The sequence below is a fragment of the Notamacropus eugenii genome, chromosome 3 (assembly GCF_028372415.1).
Source record: "Notamacropus eugenii isolate mMacEug1 chromosome 3, mMacEug1.pri_v2, whole genome shotgun sequence".
Taxonomy (NCBI): Eukaryota; Metazoa; Chordata; class Mammalia; order Diprotodontia; family Macropodidae; genus Notamacropus; species Notamacropus eugenii.
The window spans coordinates 278,584,568-278,604,879 of NC_092874.1; the positions used below are offsets into that span (position 1 = coordinate 278,584,568).

The 20,312-nt window shown below is 41.4% G+C and overlaps 1 protein-coding gene across 1 annotated transcript in view; it reads right to left on the minus strand.

Moving 5' to 3' along the window:
• Positions 1-399: 399 nt before the first annotated feature.
• The window catches only part of HAL (histidine ammonia-lyase), a 39,223-nt gene continuing 19,310 nt past the window's right edge, over positions 400-20,312 (minus strand). Inside the window, exons 14-20 of the mRNA XM_072655631.1 lie at positions 19,841-19,921; positions 13,270-13,335; positions 13,024-13,189; positions 7,313-7,447; positions 4,344-4,452; positions 4,055-4,124; positions 400-1,186 (exon numbers count right to left, since the gene is read on the minus strand). Of these exons, the coding sequence (XP_072511732.1) occupies positions 1,025-1,186; positions 4,055-4,124; positions 4,344-4,452; positions 7,313-7,447; positions 13,024-13,189; positions 13,270-13,335; positions 19,841-19,921 (789 nt within the window). The 3' untranslated portion in view covers positions 400-1,024. The remainder of the gene's footprint in view (positions 1,187-4,054; positions 4,125-4,343; positions 4,453-7,312; positions 7,448-13,023; positions 13,190-13,269; positions 13,336-19,840; positions 19,922-20,312) is intronic.

The window sequence follows — 20,312 nt, forward strand, 5'->3', positions numbered from 1 at the left end:
ACACACACACACACACACACACACACACAAATGAGAGTTCCAACCAGGTGGATAAGCTACTTGCTGTTGGTCAAAAAATATATTCCTGTCTTTTTGGGGAAAAGATAATGTGATTTATTCTGTATGTTTCTTGTATTTATTTATTGGCACATATATTGTATCCCTTCAGCAGAATGTAGAATGAGAGCATGGACTGTTTCTGTATCCTCAATGCCTAATAATGTCTAGAATATTGCTGGCACTTGATAAATGTTAACTGATTGATAAAGCTTAGTTATTTCAGACTTAAACTCACTGCATATTTACTAAGAATAGAAGAGGGATACACTCTGTAACCTTTGCTCTTACTTAAGTTTCAAGTAGTAAACTCTCTCCCAAAGTCAAGAATTAACTACTGAGTATTTTTCATAAGACCAGAATGTATTTGTGAAATTTGCATCAAATTGATGAGACACAAAGTTAAGGAAAAATTAACCAAATATCCTAGTAGCTTGAGCATTGTAGACAGACAATCCAAATTTTTCCAATCCCTTCCACATCTCGTCCCTTCTCAAGGGTGATTTTTTTTACCTTAGTTTTCATCCTGATCCTCAAGACCATATGTCAACTTGTAGAGAGGTTATAATTTTTAGGCAGCTAGGGGTAACTAAAATGATGGACTTGGAGTCAAGAAGATCTGAATTCAAATTCTGCCTCAGACACTAGCTGTATGACCTTGGCTAAGTCCCTTAACTTCTCCAGGTCTCAGTTTCCTCTTCTGTAAAATGGACTTAAGACACTTCCAGCTTTAAATCTAAGATCCTAAGAGATCTACATCAGTATAAGGAGTATCTAGAAGGGACAAAATCACATATCCTTGAAAGACAGTGTCTATCTACAGCGATCAATCAAATTAGAAATTTCCCTGACACCCATGTGTCTCTGAACCACATAGCCAGTCTGACAGTGAATAGATCAGATAGTTATGAGAGAGAATAGTGCTGGTCTGCAATCTGCTTGATCCATGGTGAGAACCAGCGACTCCTTACAGATCTTCAGATTCAAGGTGATCACGCTTATTATTTGTTATCTTGCGCAGTGAACCCAGTGAAAATGCAGTGGGAGAGACGGGCCTGGATTCTGGGAAGAGTTCTTGATACTGTTCTATTCTGTACTTTTCAATGTAAGGCACAGCAACTTCCCAAACCTGGGAGGGACAAGAAAGACAAAGACAAAAATCACAGTGTTGAAAGGCACTTCATTTTATAATCCCTGTTGAAAGCCAACTACTTCCAGAGTTAGAAACTACAAGTGACTGGAAATTTAGTAACTAGTGGCTTATGGTTATTTCAAGTTTCTGTGTCCCCTATTTCACTTATAATATTCACTTATATTAATATCTCTTAAAACACAAGTCCAAAAGAACTTTAGTTAAAGAAAAATTTGAACAGATTTAAATGTGTTTAAGATGTCATTCATTCATCCAAGCATTTATTAAGTATCTGCCATGCATAAGATACTGGGGGGAAATGATATAGTTAAAAAAAAATAGTCCCTGGCTTCAAAGAACTTACATTCTACTACGAGATGTCAAGAATTATACAGATAAGCAAACACAAGGGAGAGAATACAAGTAATAAAAGGGGTACAGAAAAGATTTCTTGAGGGGTAGTACCTAATTTGAGTCTTGAAGGGAGCTAGAGATCCTAAGAGGTGTGGGTGAGGAGGAATGACACGTTTGGGAAACAGCCAGCAGGCCAGTTTGGCTAGAGTGTAGGGGAGTAACATGTAAAAAGACAGGACAAGTAGACTGAAGCCAGACTATGAAATGTCTAGCTGATGAGGCAGTTGGTGGATCATAATGCACAGTGCTCTGGGTCTGGAGTTAGGAAGACCTGAGGTCAAATCTGGCCTCGGACACTTCCTAGCTGTGTGATGCTAGGTAAGCCATTTAAACCTCTGCTTCCCTTAGTTTATTCCACTGTAAAACAGGGACAATAGTAATATCTACCTTGCAAGGTTGTTATGAGGATAAAAATGAGATAATATTTATAAAGCACTTAGCATAGTGCTTGGCATATAGAAGGAAATGTTTATTCCCTTCCCTTTCCCTGTCTGAAAACCTGAGTTTGAATCCTACTTCAGACAATCACAAACTATGTGATCCTAGGCAAGCCACCTAACCACTTTGAGCCTCAGTTTCCTCATAAGTAAAATGAGCAAGTTGGACTTGATAGTGTATATGATTCCTTTCAACTCTAAATCTATATATAATTCTATGAATTCAATTCAAGAAACAGTTATTAAATATGAAGCAGAGTTCTAGGTGGCCAACTAGGTGGTGCAGTGGAGATAACATGGTGACTCTGCAGTCAGGAAGACCTGAGTTCAAATGTGACCTCAGACACCTTCTAGCTGTGTGACCCTGGACAAGTCACTTTACCCTGTTTGTCTCAGTTTCCTCATTTATAAAATGAGCTGGAAATGAGAAGGAAATGAAAAACCAGTCCAATATCTTTGCCAAGAAAACCCCAAATGGGGTCACGAAGAGTCAGACACAACTAAAATAACTCGGTAACAAACACACATTTATCTCATTTGTGTCTCACAACAATCCTGTGAGGCAAGTACTATTTTATCCCCATTTTACAGATGAGGGAAATGAAGATGAGCAAAGTTAAGTCTTGCCTAGAGTCCCACAGCTAGTAAGTATCTAAGAAAGTGTCTGGACCCAGGTCTTCCTGACTCCAAGTCCAACACCTTGTCTGCTTGGCCCCTCTATTGTCCTTCGTTGGCTTTTCTGAACCACTACATATGGTTCATATGGATAAAGAACAAATCCAAAATACTCATCCTTGCTTATCCCTTTTTCTTACGTCCTTTGAATAAAGGGCCATTCTTGGAGTCAGTGCTGCATCCAAGTTCTCTCCTCCAGTATAAAATAGACCTACCACAGACAAATTATGTAACCTTTTGAGAGGCTAGGTCAACTCCCTAATAAATTGGTGGCATCAAACGCAAACGGAAATGGATCCTTCTGGGCTGCATATAGACTTAGAAAACTACACATTAACATCATATATGTTGTATTGTATTTTTAAAAAAAAATTGGGGAAACATTTCCCAGTCCCTATTTTAGTCCAGTTCAGGCATTACTAGTCTAGACTAAAAATCCCTAAAAGCACTTTGAACAACTCTAGGCAACTCTCAGATTTTCTTATTGCTTTACTTTAAAGAAACACAGGTTGAGTGAGGAAATGCTGGACCTTGTCTCCATCTCATCTTCTCCCCATGGAGACTTGCTCTTTGCCATGACTGAGAACATAAAGAGTCGATGAGCCATTTTCTTCACAGTAGTCTTGGGAGATTGTTAGTCTAAGTATTGCTACCAACCCTAGCTTCCTCCATTTTGTAGATGAGATAGCTACGCTTAAGGGACTTATTCAAAGTCATACAGCTAAGTAACTGAGTTGGAGCTCATGCCCAGGTCTCCTGACTTCAAGTCCAGGGCTACTCCCACTACACAATGGTGCTTCTCATGATCAATCCATATTTAATGCACTATAGCAGTAACTTGCCAAATGGTTCCTTAGTGGTCAAGGAATATTCATGCAGTCTCCAAATATACCTTAATCATTTTGACTGAGGGATGCTTGGGATGCTTGGGAAGAACTGGTGATGCCATCAACAGCGGCACCATTTTACTTCCCCCAATGACTGTGACCAATGTGGTATAGTAGAATTGTGCTGGATTTTTGAAGCCAGAGGTCCTGGGATCAAGGCACACTTACTATGTGCGTGACCTTGGGTGGTCACTTTCCAAATCCGGACCTCAGTCTCCTCATCTGTGAAATGAGGGAGAGGGAAAAGGACATCCAAGGACCTTTCAAGTTCTAAATTGTAAGTTCTAGATTATTTCTTGTTCTAGTCCTGGTTCTAGTTCTTAGTTCTCTGGACCTCAATTTCATTCCTCATCTGCGAAGCAAAGGAGTTGGCCTAGGTGAGTTTGAAGGTCGTTTCCAGCTCTAAATCTATACTCTATGAGCATCTGATAAGGCCAAACTGGAGACCTTGCCTTTTGATCCACAAGCAGTCGATGAGCTGCTTCGATGTCTGGAGCCATGAAGCGATCTTTTATCCAAGGTCTAGAGAGAAGAAAAACCAAGGTGTGTTACTCATGATGATGATAATAACAATAATCATAGAATCTTGATAGTGTTCAAAGGTTTGCAAAGCACTGTACATATGTTATCTCACTTGCGGCTCACAGCAGGCTTGGGAGGAAGGTCAAACATTAGCCAAACATTAACTGCTGCTGTGGTTGCTGGTTTTTAACCTCTAGGAAAATATTTGTTTGATTTTACCTTACAACAGAGCGCACAAGGTCATAAACCTTCTCCAATGGAGTGGTGGTTCTCAGGGGGCGTAGGAACTCGATGCCCTGACAGGCGGCGAGGAGCTCAATGGCCAACACTAGAAAACAGAATTGTGGAAAGTAGGATGGTTTTTCCAAAGCTTAATTCAAGGATATGTTAAGTTACATTTTCACAAAGCCTGACGTGGAAGTTCATCATTAGTCAAGGCAAGTCAAGTGGTATTGAGTAAACTTATGTGCTTAAAAACTGTTTGCCTCAGTTTCCCCATCTGTCAAATGAGATGTAAGAGGAAATGGCAAACCACTCTAGCATCTTTGCTAAGAAAACCCCAAATGGGGTCACGAAGATTCAGACAGGACTGAATAACAATAACATCCTTAAACCCTGATTGCCTCAGTTTCCTCATCTATAAAATGAACTGGAGAAGGAAATGGCAAACCGCTCCAGTATCTCTGCCAAGAAAACCCCAAATGGGGTCACAAAGAGTCAGGCATGACTGAAACAACTGAACAACATGTGCCAGGCACCATACTAAGTCCTGGGGGTTCCAAGAAAAGGAAAACCAGGCTCAGTCATTAAAAACCTTACATACCAGTGGAAGAGACAATGTGCCAACAACTATATATCCCCAAGATATGTGCCAAATAAAGAGGGGATAATCCCAGAGGGAAGGCACTACCTTTGTGGGGAGGGAGCTCGTGAAAGGCTTCTAGTAGAATGTGGACCTTCAGTTAAAAGTTCCAGGAAGCCGGGGAAGCTGGCATTTCACATTTCACACATTTCATTAGCCCAGCCTCTAGCTGTGTGACCTTGTACAAGCCACACCCTACTGGAGTCCACCTGGAAAACGAAGTCCCCTTTATCTCTAATGAGCGCTGTCTCCCTTTCCTTTCCATTAGATTGTGAGGGGTGGGGCTGTCTTTTTATTAATTGTATCTCTGGTGCTCAGTATACAAGTAACAAACTTAATAAATGTTGGTTAGACTGGATGTATTGGACTGGATTCTCTACAGAGGATATTAAGAATCAGAGCTGAGTTAAACCCTTCTAATTTTACAGATGATGAAACCGAGACCCAGAGACTTGGGATCATAGAGTCATAAATTTGGAGTTAGAGAAGGGACTCCAGAAACCATCTAGTTGAATCCTCTCATTTTACAGATGAGCAAAGTGAGGCCCAGAGAGGGAAAGGGATTTGTTCACAGACACCCAGCTAGTAAAAAAGCAGAGGGAAGATGACTGGCAATCTGTCTCTGAACAAAGTAGATCATGCTTGCTTATTATTTTAACTTCCATATTCCCACCAGTTTATTGGCCTCATCTAAACAGTCTGAAAGGCAGTGAACAGAGAGTTAGTTGGTCCCGAAGACCTGGGTTCCAGTCCTGCCTCTGACCCATGCTGGCTGTGTAACCCTGGACGTTCTTAGTATCTCTTTGAGACTATAGGTTGCAGAGAAAGAGCCAACCTGACCTGGTAGAGGGAGTTTCTTCTCCTGGGAGTTCTTGGTACCAATGAAATCACTGGTTCAGTACATATATTCCTGACTACACGGTCAGATAAAGTAAAGAGAATTGGGATAGTAACCTACAAAGATCAAGAAGACCCCCCTGAGAGCCCACAGCTTTGTCCCTCTGCATTTATCCAATTTATCCAATTTACCTGGAGTCACCAATCCAAATCTAACAAGTAATCACTTGATCCTCTCTTTCATTACTGGCTTAGATGAAAGGAGCACTGAGTTAGGAGACAGAACCTCTGTCTCTAACTAGGTCTATGACTTTCGACAAGACACACGTAGCCGCTGAGTCACCCTCTCTTTGTTCGTGAAGTGAGAGTGTGGCATTGGCTGATCTCCAGGGACTTTACAACTTTACAATAATCTTGGGTTCTGACCCTCTCACTTGCCCTATTCCCTTCTATTTGACAGGGAAAAGGGGGGAGGTGAAGTTGAAGATCATTCTGATCTACATAGCAGGATTATTGGGGGTATCAGCTTGAGTTTAAATGCACTGTGAATATGAGGGCAGACAGATGGCATCACTTCTGAAATCAATTTGGGAAGGGCTGGGAAACTGGGGAATGATACTCAAATTAGGAACATATCCCAAATATTTCAAGAAAGCCAATTAAAATAACAAAAAAACTGTGCTAGGTAAGGGATCATCGAATCACAGACTTAGAACTGGAAGGAACTTAGAGGTCGCTGAGTCCAGCCCTCTCATTTTGTGTAGCAATTAAAGGTTTACAGAGGAGTTTACAAATATTATCTCATTTAATCCTTAGAGCAACTTTGGAAAGTAGGCATTATTACTGTTATTAATATCCCCATTTTGCAGATGAGGAAGCTGAGGCAAACAGGGTTAAGTGACTTGCCTATGTCACGTAGCTAGTAAGTGTCTGAGGCTGGATTTGAATTCGGGTCTTCCTGAATTCAGGCCAAGTGTTCTCTCCACTATGTAGCCTGGCTGTTCTATATAAATTTATGCAATACGATACACATGTATAACACAATATCTAGAATATATAATAATAATATTTTAGAATATAATAGTTTACATGTGTATATATGTGTGAATAGATACAAATACGTAAATGTCTGCGGTAAGATTGGTCTTTCTGAGTCCAAGTCCAACCTGCTATCTTTTAAACCACACTGTGTGTCTTGTTTATAATAATAACAATAATAGTATTTACATAGTTCTTTAAGGTTGGCCAAGGGCTTTAAATAAAAGTTATCTCATTAGATCTTCCCTACAATCCTGTAGGGTAGATACTGATACTGTCCCATTTTCTAGATGAAGGAACTGTGGTTTAGAAAGGGAAGTAATTTGTTTAAGGTCGAAGCAGAAAGGGGAATTTGAACTCAGATCCTCAGACTCAACCCAAGGCTCTTTTTCACTTGGTATAACAGTCTGTTGAATGGGTCCTACAAAATCAGCAGCGTCACTCACATTACCTTGTTCCACATGTTCAATAACTCTGAGGGCTTTTCTCGCAGCCCACCCTCCCATGGACACGTGATCTTCTGTAGCAGCGCTGGTTGAAAGTGAATCCACAGAGGAGGGATGGCACAGAGCTTTATTCTCTGAAACTGCAGAAGTCCAAAGTGAACAAATTAGACACTACTCACCCAGAGTGCCAGGTCTGTAGTCAGGAAGACCTGAGTTCAAATGTGACCTCATACATGTGCTAGCTGTGTGACCTTGGGCAAGTCACTTGACTCTGCCTCTGTTTCCTCATCTGTCAAATGAGCTGGAGAAGGAAATGACAAACCACTCCGGTATCTTTGCCAAGAAAACTTCCAATGGGCTCATGGAGAGTCAGATGTGACTGAAAAGATTGGCCCTGACCAAGGCAGCAAAGAGCTGAGATGAAAGGAAGTTTTAAAGTCTGCCCTTCTAGCATCACACAGACACTTCCAGGCTATCTAGGTCATAATTCTGCCTTCAGACAAATGTTCCCCTAAAATCTGAGTTTCTGCCACAAAAGTAGCAATTGCTCAAAGGACTTTTAGAAAAAAGGGGGGGGTAATCTTATATTTTCTGCATAATGTGAGAAAATCCAGATGACAAATCTCAAGAGGGAAAAGTGACACGTTATAATAGTGACACATTTAGTAAACTGTAGGCTCCTTGGGGGTAGAGACTGCTTTACTTTGTATTCTTAGTGCTCAGAACATATCCTGCCACATAGTAGGTGATCAATAAATGCTTGTTGATTGACAAACTGGAGTGGTAAAGAAAAACAGAAGTTCAGAGAAGGAAAAGAACTTGGGCGTCATTTCTTCTAGTTTCTTCTACATCCTCAACAATAGTTGGTTTTCCTATCTCTTCTTGAATACTGCTAAGGATGGGGAGTTCACTATTTCATGAAGCAGCCTGCCTATTCTATCTTCAGGCAGCTCAATGATCAAATAGCCCGTCTTACAACAAGCTGACATCTACCTCCCCGGGAGATTTCATTGATACCGTTGATTGGTTCTGGTTTTCCCTTCTGGTGCCAAACAAATTAAATCTTTGCAGAATTGTCTTGCTTTTAAGAGTTAGGAAGGGGCAGTCAGATCTGCATGAGATAATATGTGCCCAGGATGGAGAAAAGAAAGGAAAGTGGCATTGAGAGCATGGTCTATTACAGGCTAGGGATGTTTAGCCTGGAGATAAGGAGACAGAAAGAAGACATTCAGGAGCTGTCCAGCAGAAAAAGAAATAGACCTCTGTGTTCCTCTGAAAGAAGAATTGTCTGATCCTTGTAAGCTTCTTGAGGGTAGGAATGGTTTCACTTTTAACTTCATTTCCTCTGCCTGGCAAAGAGTAGGTGAATGAATGAAACAGCTTTTAGTAAGTGCTTACTGTGTGTAAAGGCACCATGTTTTATCCATGTTATTGAATGGTTGATTGGTTACTGAACCAAGAACCAAAGGGTGGAAATTACCAGAAAGATTTCAACATATAGGAGGATCTTCCAGCAATTGTTTAGTTTTGTTCAACTTTTTGTGACCTCATGAATCCTACTGTCCCTGGGATTTGCTTGGCAAAGATACTGGAGTGATTTGCTATTTCCTTCTCCACTGGATTAAGGCAAACAGAGGTTAAGTGGCTTGCCCAGGGTCACACTCAGGTCTTCCTGACTCCAGCCCCAGAGCTCTATCCACTGAGTCATCTAGTTCAACAATTAGAACTGTTAACAATGGTAATGAGGTAATGAGCTCTGGCCTTGGAAGTATTTGAGAGGTTGGAATATCAGCTGTCAGGGATGTTGCAGAGTGGACCACAGGATCATGGATCTACAGGTAGAAGGGACCTTAAGAGTCCTAGTTTGACATCTTCACTTTACAGTTGGGGAAACTGAGGCCCAGAGAGTTTAAGTGACTTGACAATGTCACACAGGTAATAACTGACTGAGATAGCATTAGTAGTGATTGACAAATAGTATGGAGGAGAGTCAGGGATTGTCTGCTCAGAGAGATGGTATGTTTAGTACATCATGAGGCTGATGCACAGAAGGTGGGATTTGCAGTCATTAAGAACTGAGTTTTCCTACCTGTGTGATCCTGAGCAAATCACTTTAACCTCTGCCTGCCTCAGTTTCCTCATCTGTAAAATGGTCTGGAGAAGGAAATGGCAAACTACTCTAGTGTCTCTGCCAAGAAAACCCCAAACGGGGTCATGAAGAGTCAGTCAGACCTGACCGAAAACAACTAGGGTCACACAGCTAGTAAGTGTCTGAGGCAAGATTTGACCCTAGGTCTTCCAAACCAGGGCTCTATCCGCTGAACCATCCTCTTTGTCTCAGTTTCCTCATCTGTAAAATGAACTGGGGAACGAAATATATCTGGCCTTGCAACCAAAGCACAGGAGGAATTCCTCAGTAACAGAATGTAAGAAGCATGGGATAGGCCCTGAGGGATGGAAGAGCAGGGAATTTCCAGGATTGCCCCAGGGGATGTGGCAGTGGCTAGAGTTAAGGCTTGTGGCTTTTTCACCTCTGACATTTTTTTAGGAGAAATTCTCATTAACATCCCACCATGGGAACAATTAAGAACTCTAATATTTGTTGTTTTTGCTTGGTTTTTTTTTTTTCAGTATTGTTTGACTCTTTCTGACACTATTTGGAGTTTTCTTGGCAAAGATCCTGGAGTGGTTTGCCATTTGACAGATGAAGAAATTGAGACAAACAGGGTTAAGTGATTTCCCCAGATCACACCTTGATCATGATCCCATCTGAGGTTTTCTTGGCAGATACTAGAGTGGTTTGCCATTTCCTTCTCCAGCTCATTTTACAGATATGGAAACTGAGACAAACAGGGTAAATAAAGTGACTTGCTCAGGGTCACACAGCTAGTAAATGTCTGAAGTCAGATTTGAACTCATGAAGATGAGTCTTCTTGACTCCAGGCCCTGCTCCATCCACTATGGCACCACCTAGATGCTAGCTAAATCTATCTAACTCCTATTTCAAGAATTTCCAGATCAAGACACCAAGACCTAAAGAGACCTAAACAGGAGGACCTATTTAAGGTCACATGCTTTGTAAGTAGTGGCATATCTCTGGTCCTTGGTATTCACATGAGGGCCTCTGAGATCCTATCAAACTCTAAATTTATAATCCTATGATCCTATAAAGATCCTGTGAGAGTGAATATTTTGAGGGAAGGATGAGTTGAATTCTTGACATATTGTGGTAAACATGCTAACAGGATATCCAATTGACCCACAGCTGAACATTTGTTAAGCATTGATTATGAGCCAAAGCCTGTGCTCGGTGCTGGGGGTACCAAGACAGAGAGAAAACAGTTTCTGTCCTTGAGGACTTTACATTCTATCTAATTGGAATTCAAATCTGACCTCAGACATTTACTTGCTGTGTGACCTTGGGCAAGTCACTTAACCCTGTTTGCTTTAGTCTCCTCATCTGTAAAATGAGATGGAGGAGATGGCAAATCACTGTAGTATCTTTGCCAAGAACACTCCAAATGGCATCATGGAGAGTTGGATACAACTGAAGTGACTGAACAGTAACATTGGATGGAGAAGTCCAGGAGGCAGTTGGAAAAAAGGGAAATTAGGTTTCTAGAAAGAGGCTGGAGTGGAAATATAAAGTAGAGAGGTATTTACGTAAGTGAATGTTAGAGATGTGGACGTGAAGGTCAGGAAGGGAGAGAGCAGAGAGAGAGGAAAAGGTCAAGGATAGAATTTTGGAAAGGAGAGTAGAGAGCTACATAGGTAGCTGTCCTGTGTTTAGGATTAGTCAGGCAAGAAGTGTGGAAGGTCAGAGGACTGGGCAATGAAAAGTGGAAGAGAGGCCATTATTGAAGTGTGACTGAGTAAGGAGGGAGGGAAGACAAGAGCAAGGCTGAGAGGATTAGGAAGGAGGAAATGAGAGACTGAAGGGTGGGAAAAGGGGAAAGAAAAACATGGTTCACATTTCTATGATAATAACAGTTAACATGTATGTTATTGTTACATTCATTAATCATATTAATAGAGAAATAATATTACTATATTAGTTAATAAAATCAGGTTGATGGTCTATTAACACCGTTATGGTAATTATTATAAATTAGAATCTGATTAGATTAGATGAATAATATTAATATATTATATGTATTATAGCAGCTAACATGTTATTGTATTGATTATATTATATATGTTATGGTAATAGATCACATACAAATACATATATTTGTGTGTGAGCTATATGTATATGTATACACATATGTATGTAGATATATACATACATAGACATGTATATCTTCCTCTTTCTTGTGCTCTATTTATATATATCTCTGCATAGTATATAAAATATATTCTATCTCTATATAACATACAGAGATAGAATAAAATATATCTATATAAAATATCTTTACATAATATATAAATATATTATAACATAATTTATATAAATATATAACATTACAACATAAATATAATAAAACATAATTTTATAAATAAAATAGTATGGCATAAATGATATATAAACATAGTAAAATTTATATATAAGATTTGGAGAGAGAGAGAGAGAGCATTAAAGTTTACAAATCATTTTAAATATATGATCTCAAAGCCCCTGGGACTTTACCAAGCATTTTCCTTAGGACCACACCAGGAGGTGTTACCAATACTTGCATGCTGCCTTGACCTTTTCTTTGTAGTTATCACCTTATACCTCCTAACAGAGCTGTTTGTGTACATATCTTCCCCCTCCACTATACCCACCCCCAAGATTAGATCACAGATTTGGAGCTGGAAGGGAATTTAAGAGGTTGTGGAGTCCAACTCCCTCCATTTACAGAAGGGAAAACTGAGACCCAGACTGGTGAACTGCCTTGCCCAGGGTTACAGAGCTAGTGAATGTCTGAGGGAAGTTTGAACCCAGGTTTTCCTGACTCCAAACCCAATTAACACTGCTCGCAGTTTATAAGCACCTTCAGAGGGATCGGTGCTGTATGTGTCTCTGTGACTAGCACAGCACCCTGAACACCATAGGTGCTTAATAAGTGCCTGCTGAATGACTGAATTTTCTAATAACTGAAGTTAGCCATAGATGGCATGGACTGCCTCATGAGATAGGGAGTTCCCTGTCACTGGAAGTGTTCAAGCAGAACTTAGAGGGCAGCTAGTCAGGGTTGTTGTAAATCTTAAAGGCCTATAAAATGTTAGCTATTATTATGCAAGTAGGTACCATAGTGGATGGAGTGCTGCACCTGACCTCAGGAAGACCTGCGTTCAAATTCAAATACTTATTTGGTGACCCTGGGCAAGTCATTTAACTTCTGCTTCAGTTTCCTCAACTGTAAAACAGGGAATCATAATAGCACATACCTCACAGGGTTGTTGTGAGGATCAAATGAGATATTTGTAAAGTGCTTAGCACAGAGACTGGAAACACAGCAGGAGCTTAATTAACTTGACCTCAGTTGACCTTAATTAATGCTTATTCCCTTCTCTTGCCTTCCCTTCCCTTCCCTTCCCCTTCCTTTCCTTTTCTCTTCCCTTTCACTAACTGATCCTCATAAGACATGACTTCACTATCCTGACCCTCCTTCCACCTCCAGACACACATGGCCTCATCAAGGTCTCTCTTTCCTGAAGGCAATCTGGTCAGGGCAGAGCCCTGGGGTAACAACTCCTTTCCCATGTACTAGCCCCAGAGAAATAGGGTTCTTACCCAGAGCTGCTGCTGTGCAGTGAGCAATCATGAACCCAGAATTCAGGCCTCCTTCAGCCACCAGGAATGCAGGCAATTCACTGAGTGACGGGTTGCACAGTCTTTCGATTCTCCTCTCGCTGATGGAGGCAAGTTCATGGACAGCTATGGCCAAGTAGTCCAGAGCCTAAGAAAATATCTCTGTTAAGCTATTTTGTCTACTCTTGATGACATTTCCTGGGGAAGAAAAGAATGCTTAAGACTTACTTTTGCTGGGTATTCACCGTGGAAATTCCCCCCAGAAATGGTCTCTCCTCTGTCAGCAAAAACCATCTTTTTCAGGCAGGTCAAGGCTTAGACTGGATAGTAGAGTATAGCCTTTGAGAAGTGGGCTTCCAGGCTCTTTTGGAGGGGAAGAGGGAGGAATACTCTTGGCTGGGCATGTATGAGTGCAAGTAGGCTGGTACAATTCTCTTTCCATAAGCCGCCAAGCCATCATTAGGTAGCACATTGGGCCTGGAATCTGGAAGACCTACGTTCAGATATGGCCTTAGTCTCATGCTAGCTGTGTGACCCTGAACAAGTCACTTTATGGCTTTTTGCCTCAGTTGTCTTATCTATAAAATGGAGATAATGACAAACGCTACCTCCCAGGGTTGCTCTGAAGTGTTAGTGTTTTATATGTATATGTATGTGTGTGTATGTATATGTGCATGTGCATGTATGTGTATATGTGTTATATGTGTGTGTATGGATACACACATATACAGTTATATATTTATAGTTTTATATACGATTACATACATGTAAATACTAGATATTATTATTACTAGAGCAAAGAAAGACATCGGTATTAATTTTGGACTGGTCCTAAGGTCTAATAAATGTGGAGAGCTCTCCATGAAGACCTTGTATCAATCCAAGTCAACCACGATTCCACAAATCCTAGTCTTATGGAGCACCAAGAAAAGAACTGATGGGCAGGAGGCCACAAACAGTGGATGTTGAAGGCAAAGACTGAACTCAGCCAAGTCTCTTAGACTCCAAAGTCGACTCTCTCCATCACACCATAGTAGCCTCTCTGTTGTTAATAATAAAAGCTGCCACTCACAAGCTGCTTCATGGCTTACAGAGCATGGTATAATGGAAAGGAACACTGAGGTTGTTATCAGAGGATTGGGCTCAAATCCTGTCTCTCATTTACTAGCTGTGGGACCTTGGGCAAATCCCATCTCCTTGGGCTGTAAAGGGAGTTACCACACTGAGAGCTCCCTACCCTGATGAAACCACAGGTTCAGACAACTAGTCAAAAAACACTTATTAAATGCCTTCTTTGTGCCAGGAAATGTGCTATGTACTAGAAAAAAAAAACCTGAATGATTCATGGAATTTTTTACTTTTCTCTTTAGGGGAAAAGGGAAGAAAACAAGTCTTTATATGACATCTACTATGTACCAGGCTCTGTGCTAAGCCCTTTATAAATATTTTCTCATTTGCCAAAAAGAAAAGAAACCAAAATCATCATTATTATCGCTCTCAGTCACAAGTTGACACTATTTGCAAAATCCTCCATGTCTAATTTCATAACAAATGTAGGAAAGGTCATTCCATTTCATGTTATTTCTCCAGGAGTCAGTGGGGAGAGAAACATCCAATTAAATACCAATCAAAAATATTAGAATCATTGCTAGAGCTGCCGTGCTCTCAAGGCTGCCCCAGTCGGCTAGGCAGATGTAAGAAGTAAGATCTCACATGTCTACTTTCCTTCAGTTCTAAGAAAAAATTCCCCTCTGCCAAACCAAGGATGGCTGCTTTCATGATATAATTGCCAGACCACCCACTTTCCCCTTAAGCCTTAAAATACCAAGTCAAAGAGTGTTAGATGGTTTTTTAATTACTGTTCTCTCATGCAAAGCATCTATTGTGCAAAAAAAAATGTTCACTGAATATTTAACGACCACTAAAGAGCCAGATTGAATAATTAGCTGTTCCTGGGACTCAGCATTAAGTCCTTGGCATCGTTAAATGCTTTGATGTGAGGAAAGGGGTATGGTTTTATCAATGGAAATGACATGAATTATGAGGCATCGCCTTTGGCTCTACCACCATACCCTAAGGGACACACTTCCTTAGCATCTGACTTACGGCTGAAAGCTCTCCCCTCTATGTGTGGTCTGCCCCATCAGAATGAGGATTGTTCTTTTTTTCTAAATTTGTAACCCTAATACTAAGCATAATGCTTTGTACATAGTAAAGACTTCATAGATGCTTGTTTCATTCATTCATTCATTCATGCAGACATGCACACAGTGGTCCACGCTACTCCCCCTGCTCAGAATTTACATCTTTTTCATCTTGACTTTTTCGGATTGCTAATCTTCTAGGGTTTGGTTGAGGAGTCATCTTCTCCTTGAAGATTTCTCTCGTTCCCTGATCTCCCATCATGAGAACTCATGTCCTCTTCAAATTATTCCACATTTACTTGTCTGTGGATGCACTATTTATAGATGTAAGCTATAGATAAGTCAGCTTTCTAGATTCTCCAGAGTAAGCTCCCTAGGGGGAAGGAATAATAAGCTAAAAAAAAATAGGGATCTTTTGGGTCAGTATAAGAGCTTGCCCTGCCATGAACTGAGGAAGGGGAGAAGGCTAAGAGCAGGTGAGAATCAGAGATGGCTTCATGGAGAAGGCAGCCCCTGGCTTCCAAGAGTTTCAGAGGCAAAGGTGGAGAGGAAGCCTTGCACATATTTTGTATGTACTCATGTTTACATGTTATTTTCCCCTGGAAGGATGTAAATTCTTTGAGGGCAGGGTCTGTTTTGTCTTTGCAGCCAAAAAAACCAGCATGGCTTTGGGCACTAGATTCTTTAATGGGATCACTTTTACCTAAAACTAGAAGGAAGCTCAGAGGTTACCTCATTTGATCCTTTAATTAGCTAATTATTTATTAAGTTTTATTATTATTTATTGTATATTATTATGTATAACATATTATAAATAACTAGGTTGTTATTTATTTGTTAATATTTACTAAGTTCCTACCATGTAAAGGCACAGAAGATAGAGCCCTGGGGCAGCTAGGTGGTGCAGTGGATAGAGCACCAGTTCAGGAATCAGGTGGACCTGAGTTCAAATCTCATCTCAGACACTTGACACTCACTAGCTGTGTGACCTTGGGCAAGTCACTTAACTCCAGTTGCCTCCTCCTGGGTCATCTCCAGTCATCCTAATAAATACCTGGTCACTGGATTCAGATGGCTCTGGAGGAGAAGTGAGGCTGGTGACCTGCATCCTCACTCAAAACAAAGTCAAGTGCAAGTCATGTCATTATTTCTCTGATGGCATAGTCTTCTTCGGCAATGAAGGACGAACACACAGATAGAGCCCTGGACATGAAGTCAGGAAGACCTGGGTTCAAATCTGGCCTCAGGTACTAACTGTGTGACCCTGGGCAAGTCATTTCCCCTCTCTGCCTCAGTTTCCTCAGCTATCAAATGAGAGTAACAATAGCATCTACCTATCCAAGATTGTTGTGAGGATCAGATGAGGTAATAATTGTACAGGGCCTAGCACAGCTCCTGGTACACAGTAAGTGCTACATAAATGTTTCACCCTTCTTCCCTCCCCGACCATATGCAGGACACTCAGGGCACAGAAGCAAAAGGTCACTCATCCTCATTCCCAAGAAGACTACATTCCGAAGGGGAGACAGTTTGCACCCCATACAGAGGCAAAGCGGATACAAGGCAAAGCTCAGGGGACCTCAGAGGTGGTTTCCTCTAGAAGGGGATATTTGAGCTGAGTCTTGAAAGGAATCAGGGATTCCAAAAGGGGCTGAAGAGGGAGAGCATTTTGGGAAGGAAGGACTACATGCAAAGGAGTGGAGAGTTATATGTGAGGAACACTGAGAAGGCCATTTTGGCAGGATGGGAGAACACTTGATAGGGAACCATTGGTAATGAGTTTGGAAAGGTAGATGGGACTAGAGTATAAATACCTTAAAGGCAGGGTCTGCTTCATTTTTCTTGGTCTCCCCAGGGCCTCACCCAATGCCTGGCACATAGCCGTTACTTCAATGGTTGTTGACTGACTGATAGATGTAGAGCTGGAAGTAAGTTATTTGGGTACAGGAAGCAAGTTGGTTTAGCTCAATGACATATGGATATCTACACTGGGAATAATTTGTGCCAGTCATCCTTGGTATAAGTTGGCAATTCCAGCTGTGAAACCAAACAGGACATTAAACCTTAATTTCCCTCCTCCTTCTGGGGAGGCCCTGGAAGCCCCAGCGAAGGAAGAGTATGAGAGAGCCTTTCAGAAAAACTCAGACAGGTGCTGTCTGACCTGTGCCAACCTGGGCTGGGGGATAAATAGAGGACTTTAGCCCCTGGGGTGGCCTATCCTGCGCTTTTTCATGAATACTAAATTGAAAGCAAGAGTACAAGACAGTGAGAAACAAGAGAGACAGAAGGAGAGGGAGGGAAGGAAGAAGAGAGGGAGACAGAGAGACAGAGACAGAGAGACAGAGACAGAGAACATGGGGAGAGAGACAAAAAGAAGAAGGGAGGGAGTTGAGAGAGAAAGAGAGAGAGGAGGAGACAGAGAGAGACAGAGAAAGAGAGGGAGGAAGGAAAGAAGGGGAGACAGAGAGGCAGAGAGAGAGATACAGAGATAGGGACAAAGAAACAGAGACAGAGATAAGGGAGGAGAAGGAGAGGGAGAGAGAGAAAGAGAAAAAAGGAGCTCCAGGGAGGAAGGGGGAAAGTAGAGAAAGGAAGGAACAAAGAAAGGAAGAAAGAAAGAAAGGAAGAAAGAAAGAAAGAAAGGAAGAAAGAAAGAAAAGAAGAAAGAAAGAAAGAAAGAAAGAAAGAAAGAAAGAAAGAAAGAAAGAAAGAAAGGAAGGAAGGAGGGAAGAAAGGAAGGAGGGAGGGAGGGAAGGAAGGAAGGAAGGAAAGGAGAAGACAAAGATATAGAAAGACAGGGAAAGAGAGGGAGGGAGGAGAGAGGGATAGACAGAGAGAAATAAGGGGGGACAGGGAGAAAGAGACAAATAGAGAGAGGGGGAGAGAGAGAGAGAGAGAGAGAGAGAGAGAGAGAGAGAGAGAGAATGTAGAGATTAGGCTCCTCAGGGAACTGACACTCTCACAAAGCCTGCACTGTTTCCAAAAAAAGATTTATGCCAGTCTGACTCTTGACTGACAGTGTTAACTCCTGAGAGTCTCAGCCACAACAGGATATTTTGCCGAATTTCTCCTGCAGTCCCTTTGTGTGTCCAAGATGAAAAATGGTCCCCAGAGAAGAAATTCTACACCACTGAGGCAAGCAGAGTGCCCTTTTTGTGTAAGAATGGAAACTTCCTTGCCATTTTCCATAAAAGCTGAAAACCACCTATGCTCTGAATCAACTGAAATCTGTTTCAGAGATCAAGCCTCAGGATAAAAAATTAAGTGATTTAAAAAAAAAAAATTCTAGCCAGAGAAATCATGTTCAAAACTGGTACTAAAGGCCTTTTGTTATATACATCAGAGCATCCCTAAGGGGGAAAAAAGTATTAAATGAATTTGTTCCATGACCAGGCAGCTGCAGACAGACTCTAGCCACTGGGTTCTAACTCTTGTTCCAGCCTTCATCCTTGTGACCTGCAGATCTTACGTATCGGTGAGTACTGGGGCCATCCATCAAGACACTCGGGACACAAGTAGGGAAGTGCTAAAGATAGGGGGCCCTTTATTATTAGCTCTCTAACAGCTGGCCCTGCCATGGTGCTGCTTGACCCCACAGCGCTGAGCTAGGAGCAGATTTTGGCTTATGGCAAAGAATAATAAGAAGTACAACCTTCCCAAGGGATTCTGGCTTGCCTTGGAAAATAGTAGGCAGCTAGGTGGCGCTACAGTGGATGGAGCACTGGCCCTGGAGTCAGGAGGATCTGAGTCCAAAATCTGATCTCAGACACTTACTAACTGCGATCCTGGGCAAGTCACTTAATCCTGAGGATTAGGTCTCCTGTCTTAGGAAGACTTCCAGAGAAGGATGAATGACCCCTTGTCAGGGTATGTTCTTGGAAGGGAGTGGGGAGCTATATTAGATGATCTCTAAGGTAGGGATAGACAGCTGACCTCAGAGGCCCGAAGACCTAGGTTAAATCCTGCCTGACACAAGCTGACTGTGTGACAGTGCCCTCATACTATTCTCTAAGATGAAATTTCAGTGAAGGTGCCCCCCACTCCCACATGAGTAGAAGGAGCTTCCTCACCTGGAAGTTTCCTTTACTAATGAAATCCCTATATTCTCTACAGAGAGGCGCCATGTTATAGGCACGATGGATAATAGACTCAGATCCAGGAAGACCTGAATTCAAGTCCCACTTCTGACGGCAACGACTACTTACTACTACTACTACTACTACTACTACTACTACTACTACTACTGGTATTACTACTACTATTATTGCTACTACTACTACTATTACTATTACTACTACTACTACTATTACTACTACTAGTACTACTACTACTAAAATAGTTGCCATTTTATATAGCATCAACTACATGTTAAGCCCTTTACAAATATTATCTCATCTCATCCTCACTACAACCCTATGAAGTAGGTGCTGTTATATTATCTCCAGTTAAGGAAACTGAGGCAGATACAGATTAAGGAGCTTGCCTAGGGTCACACAGTTAGCCCATGCTAGAAACAAGCCTTGAAGCTAGATCCTCATGACTCCAAGGCTGCCCCTCCATCCAATGCCCCTTTTATTTTAAGATAGACAACTCAAATATTCATTTCCCCCAGAGCCAAGATTCCCTTGAGCTGACAACGAGCCATCAAAGGATACAGGGTTGTCTGTTGCGCTGTTAATTTCTGTCGTGATGATGTCCTTCACAAAGGCTATTGTGTCATTCACCACACCATGGACCTAGAAGAACCAAAACATGGAATTAGAACCCACTAACTCAAACAGAATTTTTTCCTCTCTTTGAAACCAAGAATTCCTGAGGATATTTCAGAGCTCCTCCCCCCTAAAATTCAATCACTAAGCACCTATTATGCCTATATCTCATTGTTTACCTTATCAATGAGGGTGGGGAGGGAGGGGGAGAATGTGAAACTAAATTTTTTAAATGAATGTTGAAAATTGTTTTTACATGTTATTGATGAAAAAAAAATACTAAATAAAAGAATAAAATTAAAAAAATAAAGCACCTATTATGGGTTCTGGGCTAGACACTGGAAATACAAAGCGGGGAAATGATTCAATTCCCAGACTCAAGAGGCTTATGGCTGAAGGGGGCTATGGCATGTATACC